Raw genomic sequence first — 13,824 nt, 5'->3', positions numbered from 1 at the left:
TTGCAGGCTTTCAGTGTTCAGCATGCCCAGCCATCACTGAACAACCCGGAGTTATTAAAATCCACACTGAGTCTTACGTACTGATTTCCCAAGAGCCGAGGGGTCATTCAGACCTGTCTTGCTTGTTGATTGGGAGACAGTGTAATCAGGACTGCCTTGCTGCTTGTTTAAAACCTATTTATTGTGAGTTTCTTCTTCTCTCTTGTTTTTGTTTTTTTTTTTAACACACAGAATAATTACAGGCTGCAGAGTAAAAAGCATTTGAACTGTTTATTACAATGCTCATAAAATTTAAAGTAATCTGGTGTGTGTCAGAGAGAGAGAGAGAGAGAGAGAAAATAATGTGTGTATGGCAGGGAAAAACACAATGCAATCTTCCTTCTTTCTTTTTCTTTCATGGCCCTATGTGTCCCCCCTTCCAGATTTGATGTCTTGTAGATGAACTGGGTGGGTGGGGGGAAGGGCCCTTTCCTCCAGCTGTGCAATGTTTACACTTAATTAGTTACACTTACTTATCTGATGCTGTTTATTGTTGCACCCCAAAATATAGATCCTCAGGTGTATGGGGTTAGATCCTGATGACACAGGCTCCTATGTAATTAGTTTTAGGACTGCTTCAATTCCCATATAGATGTTATCTCCTGCACCCAAAAGAAAGATTTTTTAAAAACCAAAAAAACTAGCCCTTTACTATCTTTCAAAAGTCTAGGAGAAATGCCTTTCGCTGGTTCGTGTTCTCAAGTAAAAGAGGCATTTTTCCAACCCTTTCAAAAGTCTCCCTCTGTGAAGCTTTGCAAAGATTTTTGCAGCAGTTCCCTGCGGATTTTATTTATTTTTTGAATGTGGAAGTGTTGCCGCTCACCTTCAGCCTGAGAACTGATCAATCACTGCTTTGCAGGTTTAGATCCACTGCGGCAAAGCCTCTGTGTGTGCTGCTGGCAGCTCCCGGCTCGGCTCACCCACAGCTTGACAATAGTGAGGCTGGTGACTGACAGCTGAGAGCACTCTGTCCGCTGGGGCGCCGGTGCAAGCCAGGATGACTGGGAGCGCAGAATGCGCGGGCTGGACCAAGGGACAGGCCTTGACCCGAGGAGTCGCCCCTTCCCTTGGTGATTGATAGGGGGGCGGTTAGGAGGTTTTCTGAGACTGGGAAAAGTGGTCCTCCCTCCGAGTCACTTACTGTGAAGTCTTTGTCAGCAAAAAGGACTCTCCTGGGTAGTGAGTGGCATAATGCAGATGACAAATGACAGCTTTGGTTTCATTCAGCTTGATGAATACTCAATTTTGAGTGCAGGTGAGTTTATGCTCCCTCAACACACCCCGTGACTTGCACTGCTCCCCAGATGAAATGCACTCGGGTTTCATGGCACCCATCACTGGGATGTTTGAAGCACTATTTTCAGTATGAGTCCTGATGGTACCCTAATCATGCAGCTATGGAATTGATTATGAAATAATCAAATATTATTTCACTTTTTGGTAGCGGTCCTAAATGTTGTGTCTTCCTTAGAGTGAAGGAAGAAGATTCAAAAAGAAAAAGATTCAAAAGATTACTTCAGATCAAAAATGTGTTTCAAAAAAAAATGTGTTTCAAAATCCTTGACTGATGTTTCCTTTGTATTTTTCCCCCCTTCCAGGACCCCAACGGCAGAGTCCTGAACACCACTGAGAATAGAAACTGAGTATTCAACCAGGATACCCAATTCAAGGTATTAGCTTTCATCAGAAAGCTCTTACATGTGAATTCTGCATTGGAAATGATATTTTGGGAATGAATTGAAATCAGAAAAGTTGGGATGAGAAAAAGGACAAAATGAATTTGCAAAATAATCAAATGCATAAAACAAAACAAAACAAAAAACTCCCCAAGATTTGGGAGGGTTTGCTATTTCTGACTCATGTGCAGTCTGGTTTTTTGCCAGTTTATATGCCAGTTCAGACTTTTTTCTACCACTTTTTCTGCAACTGTGTCTTGGTGTTTGGATTTCACTGGAGTCTCTCCCTGTCACTTTCTCTCTGATTAACCAGACCTTCAGAAACCAGGAACCTGAGGCCTCCTGTCAGTTTTGTGACACTGGACCAAACACAATGAAGTATTCTGGCTGTGCTCTGGTTTTGGCTGTCCTAGGAACAGAATTGCTAGGGAGCTTGTGTTTGACTGTCAGATCACCGAGGTTCCGAGGACGAATACAGCAGGAACGGAAGAACATTCGACCCAATATTATCCTGGTGCTCACTGACGATCAGGATGTGGAACTGGGTGAGACATGAATTCTTCACATATTAACTCTTTTATTCCAGGGAACAACTGTGTTCCCAATAGTAATAGGCAAAGAGCGTTTTTGTTTGTCTTGAATTGTATGCCATAGTCAATAGCCTAGCTTATAAAATAAACTTGTATTATTGAAGGACATTTGCATAATGTTTCAACATTATCTTTGGATTTTAAGCTTTGTAAAAGTCTGGGGAGGGGCCTAGGAGAATAAGAGGGTGAAGGAGAAAGTAAATACAGAATAGTAACAGTGGAGAATTTGCTCATGGACCTTGGAAACTCTTGTTCGGGAGATTGTAAAAAAATATGTGGACAAAATTGTTTCAAAGAGTATGAGATTATGGCTGTGATTCTATGCATATACATGAAGTGATCATTAACTGTTTAGGGATATTCTCATTAGCCAAAATTACATATTCACAACTTCTTCTGGTGATTGTTTTCAATGTTAAGTGTTGTAGAATGACCTTGTATGGGGTTTCCAAGGATTAGGTGATGGGTTTGAACTTCCAAACTTTAGGTTAGCATTACAATGTGTATCCTACAGCACCATACCATGAAAATACAATGTTTTACAAATCTTTTGGTACTAACTCACTACTTGGTACTCTTGTGAAGAATTAGCTCACCTCAGTTAATTTGAGAGCACTTAGAAATCAGTGCAGAATTTGGTGGACCTGGACTATTCTTGTATCATTTGTTGGCTTTCTGATCAGTTGACCTTCTTTAATGGACCAGCCCCTAGTGCCTTTAGGTCAAAAACATGAAGTCAAGTTCTTCCAAGAATGCTCTCAAGCAAGAGAGAGAAAATATGTGCCCTTAACATGTTTTCACCACCACTCCTCATTTCCATTCCTGGTCCCAAATCCCTAACCTTGTATGAAGGCATCTCCCTGGTAGGCTTCCCATGTCTTTGAACTTGACTGTCAGTAGCATATTCAGATTCAGTCTAGCTGAGTGCCCTGGGCCTCTTTATTCAGCTCCTCTGGTTGTAGTTCTTGAGGATAAAACCCATCATGCTGGGACTTGATCTGCACGGAAGGGAACTTCGGTCTCTAATTTGAAACCAGCCCATGGAATCTCAACAGAGATAATTCCTTGGGTTCAGCCGGACGCAAATGTGTTAAAGCCACCAGGGGGTGATTACTGTTGATGTTGACTCGCAGAATCTGTTCTCTCTCTTTTCACTTTTTAAACAGAAATGTTCTTTTCATGTGACATGCCAAAATGAAGTCTTTCAGTTGTAACTTTTTTTTTATGTATGTGGCTTAGTTTAAATGTTTTTATTCACGTACAGACCAAGTAAGAGGAGCTAAACACAACTGAATTCACCTTCAATTCACCTTCCATAACTTCTTTCACATTCATCCTTTCACTACAGCTGAGACCTTTGCTTCTTTCTCATCTCTACCACTTTTACCCTAACCGGCGATCACCTGTCTGACCCCTAACCTTCCGTTTTATATCAAGTACCTGATCAGGTTGCACAGAGTTCTGGTGGTACCGTGGATTAAGCATTAGATTGCTGACTGCAGGGTCAGAGGTTCAAACTACCAAGTGTTCTTTAGAAGAAAACTGAGGCTGTCTTCTCCCAGGAAGATTTACAGTCTCAGTATCCGATGGAGCAGTTCTACTCTGTTCTGTGGGCTGCTCTGAGTCGGAATGGACTTGATGGTAGTGAATGAGATCAGGGTACTTTTCTGTTTAAAATAATTTTATGGATTCCCTCTGCCGAGAGGAGTAAGTCCCATCTGCTCTGCAGGCAAATGAACTCTAAGTTCTGTGGCTTCTGTGAGGCTGGCTTTCCTTTCCCAACACTACCGTACACCACCCTATACTGCATGGAGCACAGGCATTCCTGAGGTTTCAGACAGGTCATCATCCTCCGCACCCTCCTTCTCCTTTTAGACAAATCCTGTCCTTCATGACCAGTGTGGATATCTTACCTAAAACCCACCTTTCCTCAGTAGCATCCGTGGCAGAATCTTTGCACCACCTCCAAGCCCTGACCCTGTTTCCAGCAGTGCCTGTATTTCACCATGCATGTCCAAGGCTGTCTCTTCACTCAACTGCGAGCAACCAGAGGGCAGGGCAGTGTTTATATTGCAATCTCCAGCACCCAGGCTTGTTCTAAGAACATAGCAGGTGGTGTGGCTCTGTAGACTCACCACTGGACTGAGAACACAAGGTTGGCAGTTCAAACATACCATCCACTCCTTGGAAACTCTAGACAGGGTCACTATGATTCAGAACCGACTTGACAGCACTTAACAACAATAAAAAGTAAATTTCAAATAAACCCACAGGAGTGTGAAAAAGCTAACTCAACTCCCAGAAATGATTACAGGGATCTCTCATGATCTAGTCTCTTCAGTATAAAGCACTTAACTTTAAAATAATTTAGAGAATTGATGAATACATTTATTTTTTAACTATTCAAAATTTTACTGTTGATCTTATCATTTCTTCATTCAGTATACATTTGCTAATTAATTACTAAATACCAGCTTCCATTGAGGAATTCCTGGGTAGCACAAACAGTAGCACACTGGACTACTGAATAAAAGGTTGGACGTTTGAATCCACCTTAGAAGAAAGACATGGCAGTCTGCTTCCTAAAGAGTTTGTAAACACAGTGGAGCACAGTGCTCTAAGCCACATTGGGGGGGGGGGGTCACCATGAATCATAAGTGTCCCAACAGCACCTAGGAACTTCTATTTGAGATATATGGCTATCACTGTGAAGGACTGTAAATCAGGTTCAATCAATCCAGGTGTTCCCTTGATTTTCAAATACCATAAGCATTAGCTCATTTAATCTTCACAAGAACTCTATGACGCATTTACTATTACTCTCCTCACTTTACGTACGGGAAACAGGAGGCTTACAAAAGCTGTGTAACTTGTGGTGAGCTAGTATATGGGGAACACAACACCTATTTAGGCCGTCTCTACGACAGCATTTTTAACTATTATCCCTTTCAAGAATCAGCACAGCAACAAATATTTATTGGCCCTTTCCTTAAAACACCTGTAAATACTTAGTAATATTCTAAGTTTTGAGAGTGAACAGAAGCTTACAATGAGGTTGCAGCCCACCTGGCCTTGATTACCTGATTGGTAAAACAAGATGACAAACAGAAACAATGGAACGTTCATACACTGTGAAGAATGTAGCCAGTGTTACTGAAAGCTCGAATTAGGTGGAAGTTGTTCAGTGGGAACTTAAACTACTGCGTAAGTCTTCACAAAAACACAAATAAAATAGTATTTAAAAAGATGACAATGAACCACAGTGAATCAGAGACGACCTCTTTTCTGAGCAGAAAACTCAGGCTGTGGTGGCAATTGCTACTAGATGGAAAATTCAGTGTCACCTTTTATAATGAACAGTGTTTACATAATCCTTCTGGAACCTCACTGCCCTAGACTATGGTTGGGTTTTCCTTTGTTTGCATTTAAATGTAATTATGTTTGCCATATGATTGAATATGTCTTTGCCTATGCAATATTTTTAAGCATTTGCATCTGTAATACTGCAGGCAGTTTTGGCTACCTGTACCTCCAGAAAGATATAACAGACTTAGAAAAGGCTTAGAAGGGTAATTACAAATAGTATAATAGAATACTTTCCCTAGTGGAAAAAATAAAACAATTCTGCCTCTTTGTCTAGGAAGACAAAGGCTGAAAAGGACTAGAATCAAACTTTATGAAATAAAGCAAGGGAGGAAAGTAAAGTTTTACTTACTACCTCAACTTTGAGGACAAGTCAAATAAACTACATGAAGTTATACACATAAAGAATTTACTAATCAAAGTGTTAGAACCTTGCATGTGTATAACACTTTATCTTTTCCCAATGAACATCTATTTACATGATTGAACTTTCTCATCATTGCAAGGTATTTGGGTGGGTAGGACAAAGACCCTTATCTCAGGAGGAAAGTTAATATGCAGAAAGAGTAAGTGACTCCTTACTTCTGTATTTGTTTCTTCTACAACTTTTGATATTGTTCAGGTTGTGCCTATATAAAATATAGCTCAGGTTTGTAGACTAAGCTAACAAATGTAATATTTACACTCTTTGTAAGCTGGGAAAACATGCATGAAAATGATCAATATGAAATATAGGATAATGTGTTCCTCTGGGTAACTGTGATAATGTTTACCTCTGAAGCAACTGTGATCAAATGTTAAGTTTGATAAAGCAGCTAAGTTGTTGATTATATTATTTCCTATACTTCAAATATTTTACAAATTTTTTAAAAACCCACAAAAGGAGAAAGATTGTAAATTCCACTTATATGAAATATCTAAAATAGGCAAATATAAACAGACCAAAGTCTGTGAGTGGTAAGCAGGGTGTGAGGGAGGGGAATAGAGAGCCATGGTTTGGGAAGACTGAGCTTGTGTTGATGGAAACATTTGGAAACAGACAGTGGTGAATGATGCAAAACATGATGAAAATAACTAATATCATTGAATTATACATGTTAGAACACACATATGTATACATATATAACATACAAGGGGGCTTCAAAAAGTTCATGGAAAAATAGAATTAAAAACAATGGAACTTTTCTGTAAACTTTTTGAAGTCCCCTTGGATATATATTCACCTTAAAAAACAATATATATATATATATACACTCATAAATTGTTGTTAAGTGTTGTTGCGTCATAGCGACCCTGTATAGGGTTTCCGAGGAACAACTGGTGAACTTGAACTGCCGACCTTGTGGTTCAAATTGACCTTGCAGTCAGTGCATTAACCCACAATGCTACACCAGGACTTCACATTCATAAATAGAAAGAAGAAAATACTCTGAGGATGCCTCTAACTTTCAGAGGCTAGAACCATAGAGATTAAGTTCTAAATTTCTTCCAAGGGGTTCCTTGGTGCCACTCTGGGAAACAAAGTAGTGAACTGATTAGACTTTGATCTGACTCAAGATGGCATTTCATGTGTTCATCTTGGTAACACTTGTTCCGATGTTTCCATTAGATCCATACATAGATGGAGACACTTTGCTGCTTTAAAGCAGAGATGACAAAAAAGGGCTACAGAGGTAGTCCAGAAATGAGTTTCACTGGAGCAGCACACTTAAAAATTCAGCCCAAATTTAGAATCACATGATTTCAAGTGTTAAAAAAAAAAACAGTCCCGATTCTGACTTCTCTTGGACATTCACAACTAGACCTTGCATTTCCATGAATCAATTGTCAGGTGCTTGAAGAGGGTTGGGGTTCACAGCTGCCCCCTGTAGTAGTCAGTACTTCTACCCTCAGATCATCCCAGTGTCTGTCCTTTCCATTGTCCTGGACACTTAGGCCAAGTGACAGTTGCCATTTGTTATCACGCCAACACTGTTGTTATTCTTAGAGTTGGGAGATTGTTGTATAAGCTCACTTCTCTTATCAAATGGGAAAAAAATGGGGAAAAAAATTATGAGAGCCTGTGTCTTTTCTTATGCTCGGCTGCCTTCATTTGCTTACCTTACCTGTCTATCCCTTAGGCATTTTAATTTCTAGTCCCCTAAGTAATTAGTTTCAGCTTTTAATGGGCTTTTGCTCTTTAAGGAAAAATATAATGAGTCTTAAGGAACTGGATACATTCCAGGCAGATTTATTATTTATCTCTTTGTTCTGTTCTTCCCACCATTTTTTCCCTTTGCTTTTAGCTAAAAACATTTTTCCCCCCTACCAATTCCATAGGTTTAGTTTATGAAAGAAAATGGTATACTTTTTAAACCATTTTTGCATGCTTTCTGAAATAATATATTCAATTAGTTAACAAAGTCATTTTTAAGATGGGAAATTATTTTTACTGTTGCGATAACTTTTGGACTGAGAAAATAGGAAGAATATATATTTAATACAGAAGATGTATGGTATTAAATTTAACTTATCATAAAATAGTAACTTTTAGAAACAACCATATGCAATTCCTTGGAGTTTTGTTTGGTTGTCTGGAGTTTTGGGCAGTGCAGATGGCTAGCATGCTCAGCCTGCTACCTGAAAAGGTTAACAGTTTGAATCTACCCAGAGATGCCTCAGAAGACAGATCTGGCATTTCACTTTAGAAAAAGAAAGGAAAAAAAAAAAAAAAAGAGCTGTTGAAAACCCTATAGAGTACAGTTCTACTCTGACACACACGAGGTCAACCAGGAGTCACAGTGGACAGGCCAGCAGCTGGTATTTTGGTCATCATTGTCACTCATCAAGCAATGAATGGACCACTGCATTCCTGTAGAAATGGTGTATCTCTAGGAAGCCAGATGTACATGAACTTGTGTATGTGATGAGGATAACAATATTTGTTATTGAATTTCTGTTTTTGTAAATTTTTCTAGACATGATACACAGACTTGGTGGAAATTTTAATGTTTCATACTGTTGACATTAGGTGTTGGCCATCGAGTTAATTCCAACTCACAGTGACCCTGTGCACAACAGAACGAAACACTGTCTAGTCCTGTGCCATCATCACAATTGTTTTACACTTGAGCCCATTATTGATGCCGCTGCATAAATCCATCTCGTTGAGTGTTTTCCACTTTTCACTGACTCTCCACTTTGCCAAGCATGATATACTTCTCCAGGGACTGGTCCCTCCTGATAATATGTCCTAAGAGACCAAGTTTGGCCATCCTGGCTTCCAAGGAGCATATTGGCTGCACTTCTTCCAAGAAAAATTGGTTAGTTCTTCTCGCAGTCTGTGGTACTTTTAATATTTTTCTCTAACACCGTAATTGATTTTCATCAATTCTTCTCTTGTCTTCCTTATTCATTGTCCAACATTTACATGCCTATGAGGTGATTGAAAATACTATGGTTTGGGTCCGGTGCACCTTAGTTCTCAAACTGGCATCTTTGCTCGTTAACACTTTAAAGAGCTCTTTTGCAGCAATTTGCTTAATGCAATACATAATTGATTTCTTAATTGCTACTTCTGTGAGTGTCGATTGTGGATACAAACAAAATGAAGTCTGCCAACTTCAATCTTTTTTCTATTTATCATGTTGTTATTTATTGAGGTGCAATCCATTCTGAATGCACTAATGTTTCATTGTTGTTGTTGTCAGGTGCCATCGAGTCGGAACCAACTCATAGTGACCCCATGCATAGCAAAACGAAACAATGTCCGATCCTGGGCCAACCTCACTACCGCTGCCACACTTGAGTCCATCAATGATGCCACCTGGCCAGTCCATCTCGTTAGGGGTCTTCCTCTTTTTCTCTGACCCTCCATCTTACCCAGCATGACATCCTTCTCTAGCGACTGTTTCCTCCAGACAATATGTCCAAAGTATGAGAGACGAAGCTTAGCCATCCTGGCCTCCAGGGAGCACTCTGGCTGCACTTCTTCCAAAACAGATCTATTGGTTCTTTTGATAATGTTTCATAGCATTGAATAATCAAATGCTAAGATATTTGAGGAAGGAGCCCTGGTAGCATAGTGGGTTACGAGTTGGGCTTCTGACCTCAACATCAGCAGTTCGAATCCAACAGCCATCCCGTGTTAGAAAAATGATGCTTTCTGCTTCGTATTTACAGCCTTGGAGACCCTAGATTGCTATGATTCGAAACCAACTTGACAGCACACAATCACCACCAAGATATTTGAGAACTCCTGGTGTGGCACTGTAGGATAAGCACTGGACTGCTAACAGCAAGGTCAGCGGTTCATATCTACCAGTCGTTCCTCAGAAAGTTTATACAGGGCTGCTATGAGTTGGAACCAACTCAACAGCATCTGTTAACAACAAGATATTTGAATCAGGAATGGTAAAAATTTATTATAAAATTTAATGTACAAATTAAGTGATTCATGCTCTATGTAGTTTTGCTAAAATCCTTCAGCTAATGAGACATTTTCCACCCCACCTTTTTCACAGAGGTTATTTAGGAGGAAATTAGATAGCATGTGTGGAATGATTAAATTTCTTGCCGTGGTCTTGTCCAGTGTCAGTAGCCCATCACATACTCCATCCTGTTCCTAGAGGCTTGATTTTTAGCTCTGCAGAAATTTCAAACCTGGCAGATTTAACAGGATTTCCAAGTACTGACGCTTTTCCCAGTAACCGCTGACCCAAACACTGCTTAGCATCCTGGTCCACAGCTGATTGCTTTTACAGTATCTCCTATCCCTGCTGAAGCAATGGCAAACGTCCCCACCCCAGCCCCAACCTGGAATTCTGGCACTGGGACAACTTTTCTTGGCAGTACTGAACTTCAGCTGTGGCTTGGCCCTTCCCTCTCCTCAAGCCAGCCCAGTTAGCTTTGCCCAGCGCCAGTTGCACCAACTTAATTACAACCAGATTCACAGCAGCCCTGTCGATTCTTCCATTTGGTAGGAGAGTTTCGAACAACAGTGTCCCTGGGTTTCATGCTAGTAGAGCGAGGAGATGGTATGGGGGAAGAGAATTGGTAATTTTGATATTTTTCATCATAAGCCAACATTAACATTTTAAGTCTTAAAACATAGAACAAAGTGGTCATACTTCCCTGTTTTTATCGAACTTTTGGAAATCATATGTAGATTACACACAAAGAGAGATGAAAAGGCGGAAGGAAATGAAACATGGGAAGGTTGAGGTCAATACAATGGAAAATCACAGCTATCTTTACAAGAAGCATTTTAGTGCCATTGTTCCTCAAAAAAATAAGCTATTATCACTATTCCCATTTCATAGTTGGGAAATATAAATCAAAAGAGGTTAAATGGCTTGTTCAAGATAATCAGCGACAGGATCTAAATTTTTCCTCTTGACTTAAGGGCTCTCTCTGTTCTTGTTCTTACCTTCCTGTGCTCCACCTTGTGAATTGTTTTCAACCGTAAGCTTCCTATCATGTCCATGAAATAATGTTATAATGACTAAGAACCAATACTATTTTCAGTTTAGAGACCAAGAACCTGAAGTCCACAGAAGTGAGGAATTTCAGCTTAAAATGTTCCTGCTCTAAACACTCATGGAAGCAGCAGTCAAGAAATCAAACAACATATTGCATTAGGCAAATCTGCTGCACAGGACCTTTTTAAAGTGCTGAAGAGCAAAGATGTCAGCTTGAGGACTAAGGTGTGCCTGACCCAAGCCCAGGGTATTTTCAATAACCTCATATGCATATGAAAGCTGGACATTGAATAAGGAAGACTGTAGGAGAATTGATGCTTTGGGGTTATGGTGTTGGAGGAGAATAGTAAAAGTGCCATGGGCTGCTGCCGAAAGAGCCAATAGATCAGTGTTGGAAGAAGAACAGCCAGAGTGTTCCTTGGAGGCCAGGATGGTCAGACAGTCGCTGGAGAAGGATATTATGTTTGGTAAGGTGGAGAGTCAGAGAAAAAGAGAAAGACCCTCAGCGAGATGGATTGGCAGAGTGGCAGCATCTATGGCTACAATTGTGAGGTTGGCCCAAGACTGGGCAGGGTTTCGTTCTGCTGTGCATACGGTCGCTGTGAGTCTGTGCCAACTCAATGGTACCTAACAACAAGAACAACTCTAAAACCCACAAACAAACCCACTGCCATGGAGTTGATTCCAACTCATAGCAACCCTATATAGAGTTTCCAAGACTGCAAATCTTTACAGAATTAGACAACCTTGTATTTCTCTGGCAGAGCAGTTGGTGGGTTTAAACCACCAACCTTGTGGTTAGCAGCCCAACTAGACAAGAGCATGTTGCCCTATCTACTATTCTCAACAAAGGTAAATGCCTAATTAAAATGGTCTTTTTTTTTTTTTTGCAGAACAGTTTTTGATAGATTTCCAATGAAAAAAATCAGTGATTCAGACACAGTGGCAATGGATACAGTGTATGGCAATGTGATGTACCTACCATTGTTATTGTTGTTAGGTGCCATCGAGTCGCTACTGACTCATAGTGACCCTGTATACAACAGAACAAAACACTGCCTGGTCCTGGACCAACCTCACAATCATTAACATCAGAGCCCATCACTGCCCTCACAGAGCCAATTCATGTGCCAGTTTATCTCTCTGGTGGTCTTCCTCTTTTTCTCTGACCCTCCACTTTACCAAACATGATATCCCTCTCCAGTGACTTGTCCCTCCTGACATGTCCGAAGTATGAGAGACAAAGTCTGGCCATCCTGGCTTCCAAGGAGTACTCTGGCTGCACTTCTTCCAACACAGATCTGTTTGCTCTTTTGGCGGTCCATGGTACTTTCATTTTTCTCCTCCAACACCATAACTTACATGCTTGCCATTTCTTCTCCCTCCCACATTTCGCCAAGAGAATTCTTTATATTCCTCTTCATTTCAGGACATCACTGTGCAGTTCCAACACCCCCCTTGCTTCACTGCAGATACACTCCTGCAGACACAAGCCTCTATCCTTTGGACTAGCAGCTGAGTATGTTAATTGTTTGCACCTACCAAGAACTCTGGTGAAGATCAGAGGCAGAGATTTTTCCATTTGTTCTGTTAATGCTTATTTCATGTTAATCAGCTATTACAAAAGAGGTCACTCAATCACCTGAAGATAAGCAGAAGAGAAAAAGCACTTTCCAGTGCTCATCACTGAAGCATACATTGTTGTTGTTAAGTGCTCTTTAGTGCTGAGACTTCAGTGCAATATAGATTGTAGTTGTTATTAAGTGCTTTCATAGAGACTCTGTAAACGGTTTCCAAGGAGCAACTGGTGGGTTTGAACTGCTGACCTTGTGGTTCGCAGTCTAGTGCTGATCCTACACCAGGAGTCTGCTACATATATTGTTATTGTTGAGGGCTGTTGAGTCAGTTCTGACACATAGGGACCCTATATAGGGTTTCCAAGGAGTGGCTGGTAAGCTTGAACCAAGGCATATATTGTTGTTGTTGTTGTTTAGGGCCATCGAGTTTGTTCTGATTCATAACAATCCTGTACAGGGTTTCCAAGGAGCTTCCAAGGTGACTCTGACCTTGTGGTACAAAGCGACCTTCCGATCCTGTGCTTTATCCCACAGTGCCACACTAGGACTCTTCCATATATATTAGGGAGATCAAAGGAACTCTGGTAGCGTAGTGGTTACGAATCGGGCTGCGAACCACAAGGTCAGCAGTTCGAAACTGCCAGCTGTTCTGTGGGAGAAAGATGAGGTTTTCTGTTCCCGTAAAGATTTACAGCTTCAGAAACCCTGTACAGGGTTGCTATGAGTCGAGACCGACTCCATGGCACTTAACAACAACAACAATGGTTTCCACTCCTCAGAAATCCTATACAGGGTTGCTTTGAGTCTCAGTGGACTCCACAACGCTTAACAACAATGAGCCCTTGACTCCTGGTTTGGTGCTATAGGCTCAACACTGGATTGTGAACCACATGGTCAGCAGTTCAAACCCACTAAGTGCTCCTTGGGAACCCTATACAGGATCTCTATGAGTCAGGATCGGCTTTGACGGCACTTAACAACAATAATGAGACTCAGGACTCTTGGTGTGGCACTGTAAGATTAGCACTGGACTGTGAACCACAAGGTCAGCATTTCAAACCCACCCGCTGCTCCTCGGACACCCTATACAGGGACTTTATGAGTTTGAACCTATTCAGTG

The 13,824-nt window shown here is 40.8% G+C and overlaps 1 protein-coding gene across 1 annotated transcript in view; it reads left to right on the top strand.

Moving 5' to 3' along the window:
• Positions 1–2,088: 2,088 nt before the first annotated feature.
• Positions 2,089–13,824, top strand: part of SULF1 (sulfatase 1) — a gene marked incomplete at its 3' end in the record, with an annotated part of 82,276 nt that continues 70,540 nt past the window's right edge. The window contains exon 1 of the mRNA XM_006860034.1: positions 2,089–2,260. Coding sequence (XP_006860096.1) covers positions 2,089–2,260 — 172 coding nt within the window. The remainder of the gene's footprint in view (positions 2,261–13,824) is intronic.

This window comes from Chrysochloris asiatica, unplaced genomic scaffold (genome assembly GCF_000296735.1).
Source record: "Chrysochloris asiatica unplaced genomic scaffold, ChrAsi1.0 scaffold00036, whole genome shotgun sequence".
Classification (NCBI taxonomy): domain Eukaryota; kingdom Metazoa; phylum Chordata; class Mammalia; order Afrosoricida; family Chrysochloridae; genus Chrysochloris; species Chrysochloris asiatica.
Note: the sequence above shows the minus strand (reverse complement) of the source record. Positions and strands in the feature narration are given on the sequence as shown.